The sequence below is a fragment of the Papio anubis genome, chromosome 8 (assembly GCF_008728515.1).
Source record: "Papio anubis isolate 15944 chromosome 8, Panubis1.0, whole genome shotgun sequence".
NCBI lineage: Eukaryota > Metazoa > Chordata > Mammalia > Primates > Cercopithecidae > Papio > Papio anubis.
This window is the reverse complement of record NC_044983.1, coordinates 3,004,138-3,021,493: the sequence shown is the minus strand read 5'-3', so window position 1 is coordinate 3,021,493 and position 17,356 is coordinate 3,004,138. Positions and strand designations below refer to the sequence as shown.

Below are 17,356 nucleotides of genomic sequence, written 5' to 3'. Positions count from 1 at the left end.
GTGATGCAGCTCAAAGGGCCCCTACGATTTAGGAAGGCAGGACCTGGAGCCAGAGTCGGTCAATCAGGCAGCTTTGAGCAAATCACTCTTCCCTGCATTGTGCACAGAGAGGATGATTTATCTGCTGTATTTTTGAGATTGTGGTAAAGACTCAGTGAATATTAAATGAATTTATCTTTTGGAGTGTTTTATAATGTTAACTGCCTTCCCTGTAAAAGGAAGTTTTCCTTGCAAAACTATCAACTTGGCAATGGTTTTGCAGATGCTCACACCTGTGAATGGCTCCTCTTCAAAGGTCTGATAACTGGCCGAGCGCGGTGGCTCATGCCTGTAATCCTAGCATTTTGGGAGGCCAAGGTGGGCGGATCACCTGAGGTTGGGAGTTCGAGACCAGCCTGACCAACATGGAGAAACCCTGTCTCTACTAAAAATAGCCAGGCATGGTGGTGCATGCCTGTAATCTACTCGAGTAGCGCAGCCAGCTACTTGAGTGGCTGAGTCAGGAGAATTGCTTGAACCCGGGAGATGGAGGTTGCAGTGAGCCGAGATCGTGCCATTGCACTCCAGCCTGGGAGACAGAGCAAAACTCTGTCTCAAAAAAAAAGAAAAAAGAAAAAAAAAAGATCTGATAACTTTGTGCGTTCTCATTCTGGAATGAGGCAGGATTCCAGGCACCCTGAAAGAGAGAAACAGTCTTTTACATCTGAAGAAAAATTGGCATACATTTTGCAATGAATTATTACCAAATATCCATAATAACTTGGATTTTTTTTGAAAAAATATTAACGTTAAAGTTGTATCTACATGAGAGCCATTGATTACAGGAAACCACTACTTGAGCAGAGCGCCAGACCCTTAGCCTGCTTGTCTGTTTAAATGCTCAGCAGACCACAGGCTGTGGAAGTCATCAAAATCCATGCCTCTAGGTTGCCTTACTTAGAAGTGGAGATTGCATTGGGTGCAAAGTCAGGACCAAAGTCATTATCTTCTTAGAAAAAAGCCAACGTCTGTGCCATCTTCCAGGAGCAACAATGGTCTATATATGGGTTCTTTCCTCAAGGTGGGGGGATATAAAAAGTGTTCATCGTCTGCCATTCTATATAAAAATGAACTCTGGCAAACCTTTGCATTTTTTAAGGTACATTTTAATCCCAACAAACAAAGCCTCAAGTTTCTCAGAATAGACGACTTTAAGTAAAGGTGATCTTAGCTGAGAAGAGAAGAAAGGCATACGTATGTATCAAATGTGCTTCTCTAAAAACAGGGAATTTTGGCCAGGCGCAGTGGCTCATACCTGTAATCCCAGAACTTTGGGAGGCCAAGGCAGGCAGATCACCTGAGGTCAGGAGTTCAAGACCACCCTGCCCAACATGAAGAAACCCCATCTCTACTGAAAATACAAAATTAGCCAGGCGTGGTGACACATGCCTGTAATCCCAGCCACTCGGGAGGCTGAGGCTGGAGAATCACTGGAACCTGGGAGGTGGAGGATGCAGTGAGCCAAGATTGTTCCATTGCACTCCAGCCTGGGCAACAAGAGCAAAACCACGTCATTTAAAAAATAATTTTAAAAAAGGAATTTGATTAGGGTGTCCTCTCCAGATGAACCTAGTTCTTATTTAAATGATGTTTAATTCATGACAAGCTAAGAACAGAGAACAATCATGCATTGCATGACATTTATCCATGACAGACCGTGTAGATAAATGTGGTCCTGTAAATTATAATGAAGCTGAAAATTCCCACCACTGAGTGACGTCTAGCAGTCACAGTGCTACGGGGCAACGCATTACCTTTTCCATGTTGAGACGTGTTCAGATGCGAGAATACTTACCCTTGTGTTCCAGTTGCCTACAGTCTTCAGTACAGTCTCATGCTGTGCAGGTGTGTCGTCTCGGAGCAATAGGCTACACCATATGGCTTCATTGTGTAGCAGGCTGTACCATCTGGGTGTGTGTAAGTGTTCCTGGACCAGACTGAGGGTGGGGCTGTTATTTTTCATGGCCCAATAACAAGATGCAGATGAACTGAGGAGGAAGAGAGTTTTTATTTCTATAACTGGTTACAGGGAGAAAGACTGGAAATTATCACCAGATCAACTCAAAATTACAAAGTTTTTTAGAGCTTTTATACCTCCTAAGCTATATGTCTATGTGTAAGTGTGCATTTATTTAAAGACATAAGTGATTAACTTTTTAAAATGTATAACTAAGGTCTGAGTCCTGAAGACCTTCCTCTGGAGCCTCAGTAAGTTTACTGAATCTAAGTGGGTCCAGTGCTGGGGTGATTAGCCTTGTTTTGTCTCCTGTTAAATCACACAGGTTTGGGGTGTTCCTGTAGACCCCGATAAACTTGTTTGTGGAGGTCTGGGGAGTTTCTTCAGGCTGCTAATAAAACTTGTTGAATCCTAAAAGGGTCCTGTGAAGAATTCCTTTGTTACCTGGTCATGCTTCAAGGCCCAGGAGAAGCCTGGGGAAACTCTTTGTTACCTTCCAGGCTTTGGATAAAGGCACTGGCTCTTTCAGCTTTTAATATTTGCCTGGAACACTCTGTTCCAGTCTTTGTATAAAGGCGCTGGCTCTTTCAGCTTTTAATGTCTAACTGGAACACTCCGTTAGTACTGACACAGTTGTTATGGAGGCCTGCGTTCGTGAGACTGGCCTGCCGCTGAAGTGCATGCTGTTATCTTTGCGTGGTGCCGTGATCCCCTAAAGATGCATTTCTCACAGCCTGTCCCATCTTTAAGTGGCACATGTCGAAATCAACACAACATGTGCGTTATTCTCTAAATCTCCTCAGTCGTCACAGACATTTACAGGGAGTGTTCTGCAGACAAACTTCACCAACTTTCACTCACCTCAAAGGTCCCCACACCCCACTCCACTCCTCAGGAGGCACACAGGATCACCTCGTTCTCTTCTCTTTCAAGTCACGGGTCAATTTGCTGAAGACAAACGGAGAGTGATCTTAGCTGTCGTTCTCTAAATGGCTCATCATTTGAAAACAAACAGGAAATAGGACCCCAGATGTCTCTTCCCAAATCCTGAATCACTGAAGCACTTAATTATTGTCTCTTTAAGTAACTTTTCTACTATTCGATTGATTTGATTGTGCTCAAGTGGGGGCCCGTCTCCCAATAAATTCTTCAGAAAAATTATTTTAGCTATTAGTCTATATTCTTCAAATGTCATAACCACACTTTTAGAAGTTGTGTTTTGAAAATTATCACCCTCCCAGCGCTTTGGGAGGCTGAGGCGGGAGGATCACCTGAGGTCAGGAGTTTGAGACCAGCCTGGCCAACATGGTGAAACCCCATTTCTACTAAAAATACAAAAATTAGCCAGATGTGGTGGCGGGCGTCTGTAATCCCAGCTGCTCTGGAGGCTGAGGCTGGAGAATCGGTTGAACCTCGGATGCGGAGGTTGCGGTGAGCCGAGATTGCGTCACTGCACTCCAGCCTGAGCGACAGAGCAAGACTCTGTTAAAGAAAAAAGAAGAGAAAAAGAAAATTATCACCAATTTTAGGGAAACAAGGAGCGTGCATTGTTCTTTGAAGATGTTACTGTGCTGGACACTCATCTTAATGCAGAAAAACCTGAGTAAGAGACGTCACAGAAGTGGCTTTTCTCCTGTTAAGGAAAAAAGAAGTGTTTCAAAAAGTGAAGAGAATTAATAACAAAGAGAGGCAGGTTTGAAAACACAAAGAAGGGTGCAACGTTGAGGAAAAAGGAGGGGATGGCTTCCTACTGCTTGCTCTTAGGGTGTTTTGGGGGAAGAAGTAGTAAATTAAATCAGGCTGGAAACCTAAACTAGGACCTGACTTTAAAGGTCTTCAAAGTCAGGTTTCTTCATCCTGTGGACCATGGGGGATACTTCAATAGTTTTTAGAATATTCATCTCTTTAGAAAAAAAAAAAAAAAAAAAACATGCATTTTCAATGAACATTAAGGAGATTCAGTGACCTTCTGATAATGACCATTTGGGAAAGCAGCAGACGGAGGCGACATAAAAACCGCTGCTGCCCAGCTCCGGCTTCCTTCTGTGTGATGGATAACAGCAGGCGTCGCAAGGGTCCTGGGGCAGCCTTTCCCCTCGTTCACAGAGGACTCGCCTTCTCCAATTCCATCATACCTATGGGTGCTTTTAAGAATTAATCTTAGTTACTCATAAATCCCAATTTATGTTATTAATCTTAGAGTACTAATCCTCATCTCCTATTACTTTTGCTGAAGGCCTATGAGATGCACTGAATAAGATGCTTTGGGTTTTAAGCCTCACATTTTATTTTTCTTTTAAAAAATGCTGGGGCACTAACATTGTGCAGAAGGATGATAGCTCAAAGCACGGGTGGTGTCTGAGAGAGGCAGGTTTTCAGGTGTGTTTTTGACAGACGCTCTAAGCAGGTGCGCCCCTATGGTGAGAGGCTTCCCAGATTCTCAAGTGGAGACACAATTGTTTTCTAATGTGTGATTGCTGCTAAGAAATAAATGTCTCAGCTATAGGATCACACTGTAGTCCCTTTAAGCCCTCCCATTCCAAGTGGGTATTGCTCCACGCAACAGTTTATAACACTGAGCAGAAGGAGCGGTTCCATATGAAAGAGCAGAAGAAACACAAGAAAACAAACAAAACCATTTTTGCTCATGGATGAACACATCCAAATGCCTCTTAGTCCGAGCACGGTGGAGGCTGAGGGGGAAGGATCGCTTGAGCCCAGGAGTTGGAGACCTGCCTGGGCAACATGGCAAAACAATATATCTAAAATAAAAATACAAAAATTAGCCAGGAGTGGTGGTGTGTGCCTGTAGTCCCAGCTACTCGGGCAGCTGAGATGGGAGGATCGCTTGAGCCTGGGAGGTCAAGGCTGTGGTGAGCCGTGATCCTGCCACTGCAGTCCAGCCTGGCTTGGGTGACAGAGTGAGACCCTTCTCAAACAAACAAATTAAAAAACAAAACAACACTTTGGGACGCTGAGACGGGCGGATCACGAGGTCAGGAGATCGAGACCATCCTGGCTAACACAGTGAAACCCCTTCTCTACTAAAAAATCCAAAAAACTAGCCGGGCGAGGTGGTGGGCACCTGTAGTCCCAGCTACTCGGGAGGCTGAGGCAGGAGAATGGCGGAAACTCGGGAGGCGGAGCTTGCAGTGAGCTTCGATCCGGCCACTGCAGTCCAGCCTGGGGGACAGAGCGAGACTCCGTCTCAAAAAAAAAAAAAAAAACTAAAACAAAACAAAACCTCAAAACACCAAAAAAAACCCAAATGAATTTTGAAAACAATATGTATAACTCAAAAAACTATTGCTAAATGTTGTAAGAAAAGTGATACAAATGATAAATGATACAAATGGAAAATGGTACAAATTCTCTACCAATTACTTCCTACCTCTTTAGGTCGGAGAGAATTGTAGAAACTGGGGGTCCTCTGTAAACTAATGGGAATTATATAACAAATTGCTTATATTTTCATTTTGTCTTTCCTAAGAAACCAAATCAGCATTTCAAATATAACAGGAATAAGAACGGCTATGCTTAAAATGCTACTTCTGGGTTAGATCACTGCATTGCTGTCAAACTCCAGGATGTGCAAATAGTTTCTCAGGTGGATTTTAGCAACTCGGTAAAGGTTTCTTACTTCCAGATGGCCTGAAGTTCCAATGTCATCTGATAACTATAGCTGCAGTTACAAAATCTCAGTCCTCATAAAAACACTGGGCGGAGAGATTGGCTAACTATTTTTCAAGTGTAATCCCACAAACTGAGACGCCGTCTGGTAGCATTTTTGTGTTAGTATGAGGTCAGCCGAGAGAAAGGACAAATAGACCCAAAGTCAGGTGAGTAAGTTTATCGAACCTGCCAGCTCTCCACCACAGACAGAGGAGGCAGCCCTGAGCTTACAGAATGAGGGGTTTATATGGGGGAGAGAGACCCTGGGGTTGTTTGTTGGTTAACTTTGCCATATATTACCTTGTGACGTTTATGGTAGCAGCTAGAGGAAGGAACTTAGAGGAGGGTGTAGGTAAAGTTTGTTCATGCTTCTCACGACCTCCCTCTGTGTGGTCTGGATGGTTTGTAATTAGGGTTTGCTTATTGTAGTAAGGTCTGATGAGTGAAGTCTGCTGGCTTCTCCTCAGCACTTGGATAAGGCTTAGAAATGTAAAGAGGCGGCCGGGCGCGGTGGCTCAAGCCTGTAATCCCAGCACTTTGGGAGGCCGAGATGGGCGGATCACGAGGTCAGGAGATCGAGACCATCCTGGCTGACATGGTGAAACCCTGTCTCTACTAAAAAATACAAAAAACTAGCCAGGCGAGGTGGCCTGTAGTCCCAGCTACTCGGGAGGCTGAGGCAGGAGAATGGCGTGAACCCGGGAGTTGGAGCTTGCAGTGAGCTGAGATCCGGCCACTGCACTCCAGCCTGGGCGGCAGAGCGAGACTCCGTCTCAAAAAAAAAAAAAAAAAAAAAGAAAAAAAGGAAATGTAAAGAGGCTTGGGGGAAGGGTGAACAGCACGGAGAAGAAGTGCAGGGCATTCAGGGGAGGGGTGGGCAGTACAGAGGGGTTTGTGGGGAGTGTCAACAGTGCCAAGAAGTTTTTTGGGGCAGTTTGTCCCTAACAGTTATGAAAAGGTAGGCATGTGATGTGATCATCCCTAGTCCTTACAACAGTTTCTGCCCACATAGTGCTTTAGATTTAAAAAAAAAAAAAAAAATTGCATATATTGGCTCTAATTAGAACCCTGAGGGGGAGCTATTATTACCCTCTACTTAGAGCCAAGAAAAGCCCTGTATTGCAAAGTCAAGGCAGGTCTGTGGAGCTTCTAAAACTTGAGGTCCTGGCCTGCACAGATACACACAGGCACGAACCCTAATTTCATTATTTTTTCTTTCTTAAAATATCACATTAACTTTGAATGGGCATCGTGTATGTTACAAAGTGATGAGGCTGCCATCACAGAGGAAAATTATACCTTTAACTCAGTTATTTCAATCTGTGTGTTCTGATTAGGATTATTTTAGTTTATATGATTGCCATTAATTTATCATTGTAAATATTTTTTTAAATCTCACCTAAAATACATGTTATTTAAAGAGTTCTATGAAATGTTTTATGATTGGTGGTCTTATGTCTAAACATTTTCTAAATTTTAAAATAGATCTTAATTAGAATACTAAGATAAATGGAAGAAAATAGGAAATAAATTACCTTTCAGAAGGCAGTTACTTGAATAAAAACACATAACCTAAGCTTCGCTCATCTGTGTGACAAGTTTCTATCTTGAAATGTATGTATAAATAGCACACATTTAACTAGTTAAAAGGCGATAACTCAGTAAATAAATTTAACAAAAGTTCTTTTTCATTAAGGAAAAGGTGATTATAGAACTCTCAGCACTCTACAAGTAATTTTGATATACCTTTTTTATTTATGAACCATTACCAATAATAGAAAAAAATTTCCTTTAATAGTTTTATGCACAACCTATTTCTGGAAGATAATTTAGTGATGAGAGAACTTACTAATTAGGAGACTCTGGTGTTTTGTTTTGCATGTCCAGATCTCTGCAGATTATTTTTATGTTGATTAAACTGGAAGTAGTTGAATAATAATTTTTTTAAAAAGCAAGAGGAGAAAAGATATGATGTATCCACAGTATCTTCATAATGCATTTACAATTAATTCATCCTTTAGGAATCAGGGCTCCTGCTGAGGTGTCCCACGTGGGATTGAGACCAGGTCTCTAATTCTTCCTCTTCCCAGGGTCCTGAGCAATCACATCCAACGTTTAAATATTACTATGCTAAGTATAGTAGTCCCCCCAACCCCCGATCCGAGGTTTCCCTTTCTGCAATTTCAGTTACCTGTGATCAAGCACAATCTGAAAATATTAAATGAAAAATTCCAGAAATAGCACATTTAAATTTTTGCACTGTTCCAATTAGCATGAAGAAATCTGTCGTCATCCCTGGGCTATGTCTCACCCAGGGCATGAATCCCACCTTTGTCCAGCATATCCATTGCCCTGTATAATGTGATTGTGCCAGAAACGCAGGATCCATAGGATTTTGGACTGTCTGCAGCACCAGGCATCACTGGGACTCTTGGAATATATCCCTGAGGATAAGGGGGTACTACTGTATATTTAAAGCCAAGATAAATATAAGTTTTCTTTTCTTATTGCATAACATTTCACTGTATTTCTGTAATACTATTTTGAAATGGTGAGGTTCTTCTTTGTAGTAGAGTTAGGAAATCTTGCATTGTATAATGAAATCCATGATGCACCTACCCTAAATTAAGGTGTGTGGGAGATGCAGGGGCCGAAGGAGTGTGCAGGCTGAGTGGAGAGAACTGCAAAGAGAAAGATGCACAATTCTCATGATTATTCAATGTTGCTCTCCCTCTGTGTTTGCAACCGGCATTAAATTTGGCCAGAGCTCAATAAGATAGCTTTTTCCTTTCACTGGCTTGTTTATAAAGGGATAGAAACTATCCTATGGAAGTTGGAATCATTTTATTAAAGCAAACCTTTGCTGGTACTTTTCTCTCCAGCCCAATGCCCAGCAAATGAAGTCCGGACTGGATCATCGGGAGTCATTCTCAGTCCAGGGTATCCTGGTAATTATTTTAACTCCCAGACTTGCTCTTGGAGTATTAAAGTGGAACCCAACTACAACATTACCATCTTTGTGGACACATTTCAAAGTGAAAAGCAATTTGATGCACTGGAAGTGTTTGATGGTAAGTTTCTTTAATCTTTGTATTATCAGTGACCTCGGTATCATTCATAAAAACACTATTACGATGTTTTAGTAACATAAAGACTTGAATATACTCTTGAGTTAACTTATGTTTTCCCAAAGCAAACACGAAAGAAACTAGTTTGGGGTTGTACATTCTCAAGAGATCAAGTGGTCTGTAAAACATTACCATATGATTGTTGTGCTGTATTAGTCCATTTTCATGCTGCTGATAAAGGCATACCTAAGCCTAGGAAGAAAAAGAGATTTAATGGACTCACAGTTCCACGTGGCTGGGGAGACCTCACAATCATGGTGGAAGGCAAGGAGGAGCAAGTCACATTTTACATGGATGGTGGCAGTCCTGAGAGAGAGAGAGAGAGCAAGAGCAGACGTGCACGCGTGAGAGAGAGCTTGTGCAGGGAAAAATCCCGTTTTTAAAACCATCAGATTTTGTGGGACTTGCTATCAGGACAACAGCATGGGAAAGACCCACCCCCATGATTCAGTGACCTCCCACCAGGTTTTTCCCACCACACGAGGGAATTGTGGGAGATACAATCCAAGAAGAGATTTGGGAGGAGACACAGCCAAACCACACAATTGTTAACATTGTCGCTTTTCAAACAGTTAGAATACTAAGCAAGACACCCTGAAAGTGTACCGAATTTTCTTTAACCGTTATTTAATTTTTTTTTTTTTTTTTTTTTTTTGACAGAGTCGCGCTCTGTCGCCCAGGCTGGAGTGCGGTGGCACGATCTCGGCTCACTGCAAACTCCACCTCCCGGGTTAACACCATTCTCCTGCCTCAGCCTCCCGAGTAGCTGGGACTACAGGCGCCTACCACTACGCCCGGCTAATTTTTTGTATTTTTAATAGAGATGGGGTTTCACATGTTTGCCAGGATAGTCTCGATCTCCTGACCTCGTGATCCGCCTGCCGTGGCCTCCCAAAGTGCTGGGATTACAGGCGTGAGCCACTTAATTTTTTCACATGGTGGTTTAGAGAAGATGATCTCAATAGCTCTTTCTCTCTCTCCTATATGTAATATCAATTCACAAGATATTTTAGGAAACTTAGGCCTAGAGGTATTTTAATCATTATTTTACTAGAAATAAGTAAAAATAATGGCTCACAGAGATTTCTAGATGAGAAACGCTACAGGAGTTTTTAAAGTGTGATTCTTTAAAATGGTGAAATATGGTTAACTGAACACGTGCAATATGTTTTCAACAATAGTCGTATGATTTTATGCAATTTGAATAAAAATTTTAGCAGTGATATGATTAAAAGTAATATGTGGTTGAATTGTCAATTTGAAATGGAAGGAATGTTAATATTTCTCTTTGTGTAAAACCATCATAGCCCAGAAAATTAGACCAGATACAATTATGGCTGTACATAATAACAGGGTTTTCACATATTTTGACAGATTTGTCGTTGAGTTCAGATAAATAACAGTCAATTCAGTGAGAAAAATAAATGATTCTAATTGATTTGATGTGTGTTTGTATTCACTTTACTGAGGTGACGAATCAAATTGCTTGTGTGGATAGACATCACTGAATCAATGTATTTTCAAAAATGAATTAATAACTTGGAAATTAAACTCACATTTTTATTTATAGAAACAGAGAACTGGAGAGCAGTATTTTTATTTTCAGAGCATGGCTTTTTTAATATGTATAGTAAAACAAACACGCATTATTTACAACTTTTACTTTAGTCTGTAGAGTAGAGAGAAGGAACTCATTAGGCAAGTATAAAAATGGGGTTTCTCGGCTGGGCGCGGTGGCTCAAGCCTGTAATCCCAGCACTTTGGGAGGCCGAGACGGGCGGATCACGAGGTCAGGAGACCGAGACCATCCTGGCTAACACGGTGAAACCCCGCCTCTACTAAAAAAATACAAAAAAAAAAAAAAAAAAACTAGCCGGGCGCGGTGGCGGCGCCTGTAGTCCCAGCTACTCGGGAGGCTGAGGCAGGAGAATGGCATCAACCCGGGAGGCGGAGCTTGCAGTGAGCTGAGATCCGGCCACTGCACTCCAGCCTGGGCGACAGAGCAAGACTCCGTCTCAAAAAAAAAAAAAAAGGGGGGTTTCTCTTGTTGAGGAGGAAGGGAGGTAAACTCCATTTGAGGCCTATTAGGTATTATGCGAAAATTAAAATGTAGAGTATCCAGCCCCACAGGCTGCATGTCTGTGTTTGTGTATATATAGACATATATATCCCTACAAAGGACATAAAAATATATTTAAATAATTATTTTGAACTTACGCATGTTCTTTCGTTTCACAGTAGTTGAACTGAAATATAGCTGGCCGTGCTTTTAAGTCTCTTACTTTCAGGAGCAAAATATTTATCAATAATTTATGCACTCATGGCTTGCAATTTGATCTCCTACAAATTTGGACAGATCATAGCCATTATAAACAACAGGCAAAATAGACATTAGAGACAATAGCATAATACTTGCTGTCAAAATTATCAGAGATCAATGACTAGGATTGTTCTGGTCTTAAAATTTTTTCTGCAAAGTGAAAGGTTAGAGTTTTATATGAATTTTTTTAAGCAATGACATTTTTGTTGCAGTAAATGTCAGGTTCGTATCTCTCTTTTTTTTTTGTAAGACAGGCTCTTTTATAGTTCATAGGTTGACCAAAAAACATGTTGTTGAATATATTGATTTTAGACTTTATTATCTCAAGCGTATATTACTCTCTGTGGCTTAAGTAGTGGATATCCCATAATGCTTTTTAAAACACAGTGTTTTAATCATAATGAAACTCGATTGAGAAGACTGTCAAAATTAAAATTACAGTGTACACTGGTAGAATACTTAGTTTCCATTTTGGTAACAGAAATGGATACCTTCCTTTACTGCTGTGCTGTTTTTCTGCACATGCCAATTTGAATGTGTGCTTTTAAAGACTAGTCTTTCTAGAAGGTTAGTTACATTTTAGACAAAGAGAACAGATAGAACGTAATGAGGGTTCAGATGCTGGATTAAGAATACCTATAATTGGCCAGACTTGGTGGCTCACGCCTGTAATCCCAGCACTTCAGGAGACCAAGGTGACTGGATCACTGAGGTCAGGAGTTCGAGACCAGCCTGGCCAACATGGCGAAACCGTGTCTAACTGCTAAAAAATACAAAAATTAGCTGGGCATGGTGGCGGGCATCTGTAATCCCAGCTACCCAGGAGGCTGAGGCAGGAGAATCGTTTGAACCTGGGAGGCAAAAGTTGTAAAGAGCCGAGATTGAACCATTGCACTCTAGCCTGGGAGACAGAGCAAGATTCTGTCTCAAAAAAGAAAAAAAAAAAAAAAAAAAAAAACTTAATCTTGAGTTCTGTCATTAAAAACGACATTTCAAAACATCACAAATTCAGGTTAATTAATTTCCCAGTGGCATTTTATCTCAGAACATACATTATCCTTTTAAACACCAAATAAGCAAACCAACATACCAAACACACTCTGTCTTTGATTATGAAATACAAGCCACTCTTTTGGGGCATCTCCCAGGAAGTTTAGCCATGGCGTTTTTCACAGCGAGAACTATTAATGTCATTTCTTCTCCTCCTCCTTCACTCTGACCAAAGTCAGTGTTGCCCAGTTATTTAATATGCTAGTTTTGGGTTGTGGTTTTTTGTTCGTTTGTTTGTTTCATACTTCTTTCCTAGGGCTGCCATGACAAAGTGCCATAAATTGAGTGGCTTCAACAGACTCTTTTCTTTTTTTTTTTTTGAGACAGAATTTCGCTCTTGTTGCCCAGGCTGGAGTGCAATGGCACAACCTCGGCTCACTGCAGCCTCCACCTCCCAGGTTCAAACAATTATCCTGCCTCAGCCTCCTGAGTAGCTGGGATTACAGGACCCTGCCACTGCGTCCAGCTAATTTTTTGTATTTTTAGTAGAGATGGGGTTTCATCATATTGGCTAGGCTGGTCTCGAACTTCTGACCTCAGGTGATCCACTCGCCTCTACCTCGCAAAGTGCTGGGATTTCACGTGTAAGCCACTGCGCCCGGCCTCAACAGAAATTTCTGTTCACACAGTTCTGAATGCTGAATCTTGAAGCTCATGGGGTGGGCAGGGCAGGACTCTCCTCCAAGCCTCCCTCCCAGGCTTGCAGATGTGGCCCCCACTCAGGGTGTGACTGTCTTAATCTCCTTTTCTTAGAAAGACACCAGTTATATTGGATTAGACCTACCCATACTGCCTCATTTAACCTTAGTTATGTCTTCAGGGACCCTCCCTCTCTCTCTTTCAAGTCGCATTTCCAAGTCCTGAGGGTTAGGACTTCAATGTGTAAATTTGAGGGGGACCCAGTATAGTCCATAACAGTCTTACTTGAAACAAATCATGAGAACTGCTCTGACTGGGAGTTCCACAGGGAGTGGAGTGTGGTTTCTCAGCATCTTTGCACAAATCAAATTTTATGTGTAACAACAAAGACAGGTGTCACTTTACTTCATAGCATTTGTATTATGAACAACAGCAAGAGCCGCCTTCTCTCAGTCCATAGTGTGTTCCCTAGGAGTGAACTGTGAAATGCAAAATGCCATGAGCGCGTTTACGAGGATGAGATCGTGTTGGGCTCATTGACAGAGTAGCGTCGTTGGCAGCTCCAGTGCCATGAAGCAGTTTCTCCTGATAAATGGCTTTGGGTTATGGTGACGAGGGCGATGCCGGGTGACTCTCCACTGTGCTTTCTTTTCTTACCTATACATTCAGTATTAACTGTGTTGTCTCAGTGTTTTAAAAATAATTTCAAATACCATAGACAGACAGGTGAAGAATGAAAAAACTAGATATGCATTTCAGGCCTTTGTCAAATTTACTTTAGGCCCTTGTCTTATAAAGAAGCAATGTGTATAGGTAAATTTGGAAGTTTCACCCACATCCAATTCCACTTGTGCCTCTCCTAGAGGAAGTTAGTATTCTGAAGCTGGAGTTGTATGGGTCATGGTTATGCATGTTTTATAACTATTTCTCTATCATCTACACGTACACATTTTATATGTCGCATTTTTTATTTTTTATGTAATTGTTATCCTATTATATTTATCTCTAAATATATATTTTTAGTAATAATCTGTTATATTAAGAATTACTTATGTGGATATGTGTATAGCTAGTTTGTTAATTTTAATGCTGTGTGAATCTAATTGTTTTTCATGGAATCTTCAATTCTTTTTTAAAACTCCAAATTACTAGTTTGATCTAAAATTTACCATGAGAAATCGTGCTAGAATACACATGTTCACTATATAAATAATACTTGCACACATGTGCTAGGGTTCATAGAAATATAATTGAACCTTCAGTTTTACTGGATATTACCAAATAGCCCTCCAAAATGATTCTACTACTTTATACTTCCACTAGTATTACATGAAAGTTTCTATTTTCCGGTATAAGTGTGATGTTGTAAATACTAACCACAATACATATTACTTTCATTTTTTTCAGTTACTGCTGTTTTATAGACAAAGCTCATTTAAATATGATGCCATTAATAGCATATGCACCTGAAATTATTTTTGTAGATTATTGTCTTATTTTTATCAGAAAATACATCTGTCACTATAGTCATTTGGAATTTGTTGTCCCCTTTTGGAATAATAATGTCTGATTGAACACGTAGACTCTACTGTAATCAAAAGCTAAACCTAGTATGCATTTTGTAGGTGCTCACTCATCTCTGAATGTTTTTGTTTTTCTGTTTCACTTAGGTTCTTCTGGGCAAAGTCCTCTCCTGGTAGTCTTAAGTGGGAATCATACTGAACAATCAAATTTTACAAGCAGGAGTAATCAGTTATACCTCCGCTGGTCCACTGACCATGCCACCAGTAAGAAAGGATTCAAGATTCGCTATGCAGGTGAGGTTTAGATTTTATATGAAAGTATTTTAAAACAGGTGATTTTCATTGAATAAAACAATTTAAATAGAAATTTACAATATGGCCGGGCGCGATGGCTCACACCTGTAATCCCAGCAGTTTGGGAGGCCGAGGTGGGTGGATCACGAGCCTGGCTAACATGGTGAAACTCCGTCTCTACTAAATATACAAAAAAATTAGCCAGGCGTGGTGGCGGGCGCCTGTAGTCCCAGCTACTCAGGAGGCTGAGGCAGGAGAATGGCATGAACCCGGGAGACGAAGCTTGCAGTGAGCCGAGATCGCACCACTGCACTCCAGCCTGGGGGACAGAGTGAGACTCCGTCTCACAAAAAAAAAAAAAAAAGAAATTTACAATATAATCCTATTTCTTAAAGATTAAGAATTAACTACAATAGAAATATATGATGGGGAATTATTCTGAATGATTCCTCTAAACTACATTAGGAAATTTGTTGCTTATTATTTAGAATTTGGTTGTTAAAATTACAAACTGTTGAAATTCATATCATAGAAAGCAAAGACATTTTCCAAAAGATAAACTAATATAATCAAAATTAATTTTAAAATTTGTTTAAATGGTAAGGAAACAAACAGGAAAAGATAATTGTATTTCTATTAATTGCATAAGTGATGATAATCTCTTTCTATTAATAGTTATGTCTTTCTATCTGCAGGTCTCTTTATGTATGATTCACACCACATATATGTACATGCATATATTCGTACAAATAAGCATGTACATAATAAGTATATGTTTAATATATATATTTCCTTATCAAAATGTAAATTATTTTGTCCTTTCTCTATATACTTTAATCATTCTCTGCCAGCAGTGATTTATATTAACTAAATCAATTAATAACAAATTGATTAAATCAGTCAATATATTTATTAGACATTAAATCCTGTATACAATCGTCAATGTGATCTGACCACAGCAGTCTTTAAACTTTCCTACAGAAGCAGTTGGCAGGCTCTTCATTCCTGAGCACATTTCAATTACTAAGCAGAAAATCTAAATATTTCTCAAAATCTCACTCAACAATATGCTTGACAACTTTCAAGTTATGTTTTCCCGTGAAAGATGCTCACTGTGTATGGGAAGTGGACAGCGTGTGCTGACGGAGGATCGTTTATTCCTGTGTTGGTGTTTTACGTCTTTAGGGACTAGGAGCATCCAAAGGGAAAAACAGGAAACAGTCTTAAAAACAACAGCTTTAAGAAGAAGGTTTCAGCTCACTCTAGTTGGTAGACGTATAAAATGGTAAAAAGCTTCAAGATTTTGAAAGGCCCTTGATATGAGGATAACAGGCATGAAATTCAGACATTCTTCCTCTGGAAGATTTAGTAAACTATACACAGAGCTTTGCTACAAAGACATTGGTGCAATGATGGGATTTGCATTCAGCAAACTCCTCGTTCCAAAAAATAGTCAGACTCCTAAAGGTGTTTGAATTTTTCCAGTGTGCAAACATGGTCAGCACAGAGAAAATTATGATGAACATAATTTATCCTGTTTTACCTGAAGAGAAATTCTTAGTAGCCTGGTGATATGATTATACCTTCAATTGTGAGAAGAGTGATCTCTGTGTCTTTCAAAAAGTATTTTCATCTGTTGTCATACCACAAGAAAAGCCTCATTGTTAAACTATTTTGGGAGAAGAAGACTACACAATTTTGTGTTGTTTAAGTGAAGAGAGGGAGAGAGTGACAGAGAGACAGAGAGACAGATAGACAAACAGGTGTGTGTCGTATGTGAATATAACAAATTTCTTATCTATCTATCTCACAGCTTTTTACTTAGAGTTGGTGACTCGGTGATCTCTGCTAGGTCAGCACCAGTAATTTTTGAGCATTGATTAAATGAACGTGTCCCTAAAATATTAAGATGTGGGCAAGGGAACTCTAGCCCATAATATGGTCACATGACCACTCATTGCATCCCCAACATGTATTTGCCGTATGCACTTAAAACTGTTGATCATTCAGGCATGAAAGCAATATAATGGATCACTGTAATTGAAATCTGAGTTAAAAAAGACAAAGAAATGCCTGTCGAACTGTGGTTCTGGACAATTCCATACACTGTGCTAAGGGCAGGCTGAATTAACAATGCCCTTTCAGTGCTACCAGAAGCAAATGAAAGCTTCTGTATTGGGCAGGTTGAAAATACAGACTGGTTTGGCGTTCACCCCGAAATTCCAGAGTATCCACCTCTCCCAGTCTTCTCTCACCCTGGGTACCCATTTGACTTTTCATTCTATATCCTGGCTTTTCCAAGGCTGCACCAGCAGAGTGGAAGGACCGGGCCCTGGCTCCTCTGAATTCCTCTTCCCACAGCCAGGAGTTGGGCCGGCAGGGCCCGTGCTCCAGTCTCTTTGTATTCTGTGCTATGATTTCCCCTGCGGGGCCCTTCGTGTCTTATTCTAAGTCAGTTAGGAAAGAAGAGATATTTTGAGAGCCTGGCAATAGAAGAAACACAGTAAACAAAAATGGAACCTTATTGGAATCTGTAGAGTTAGATGCTCATCCTGCAAATTATATCTCTTAACGGATGGAGCTGTGTCATAAAGCACAGTGAGACCATAAACCTCATGGTCTCACTTCCTGCAGACTTTATTTAACTTATCTATGACTTTGGAGAGGAATCTACAGTCTGATTGTTCTTTCTAATTTATTAACTTGTTTTTTTGTTTGTTTGTTTTTGTTTTTT

The 17,356-nt window shown here is 40.5% G+C and overlaps 1 protein-coding gene across 5 annotated transcripts in view; it reads left to right on the top strand.

Moving 5' to 3' along the window:
• The window catches only part of CSMD1 (CUB and Sushi multiple domains 1), a 2,034,404-nt gene that overhangs the window by 1,871,410 nt on the left and 145,638 nt on the right, over positions 1 to 17,356 (top strand). For all 5 annotated transcript variants that reach the window (XM_031669914.1, XM_031669913.1, XM_031669915.1 and 2 more), the window contains 2 exons: positions 8,551 to 8,739; positions 14,476 to 14,622. In XM_031669914.1, coding sequence (XP_031525774.1) covers positions 8,551 to 8,739; positions 14,476 to 14,622 — 336 coding nt within the window. The remainder of the gene's footprint in view (positions 1 to 8,550; positions 8,740 to 14,475; positions 14,623 to 17,356) is intronic.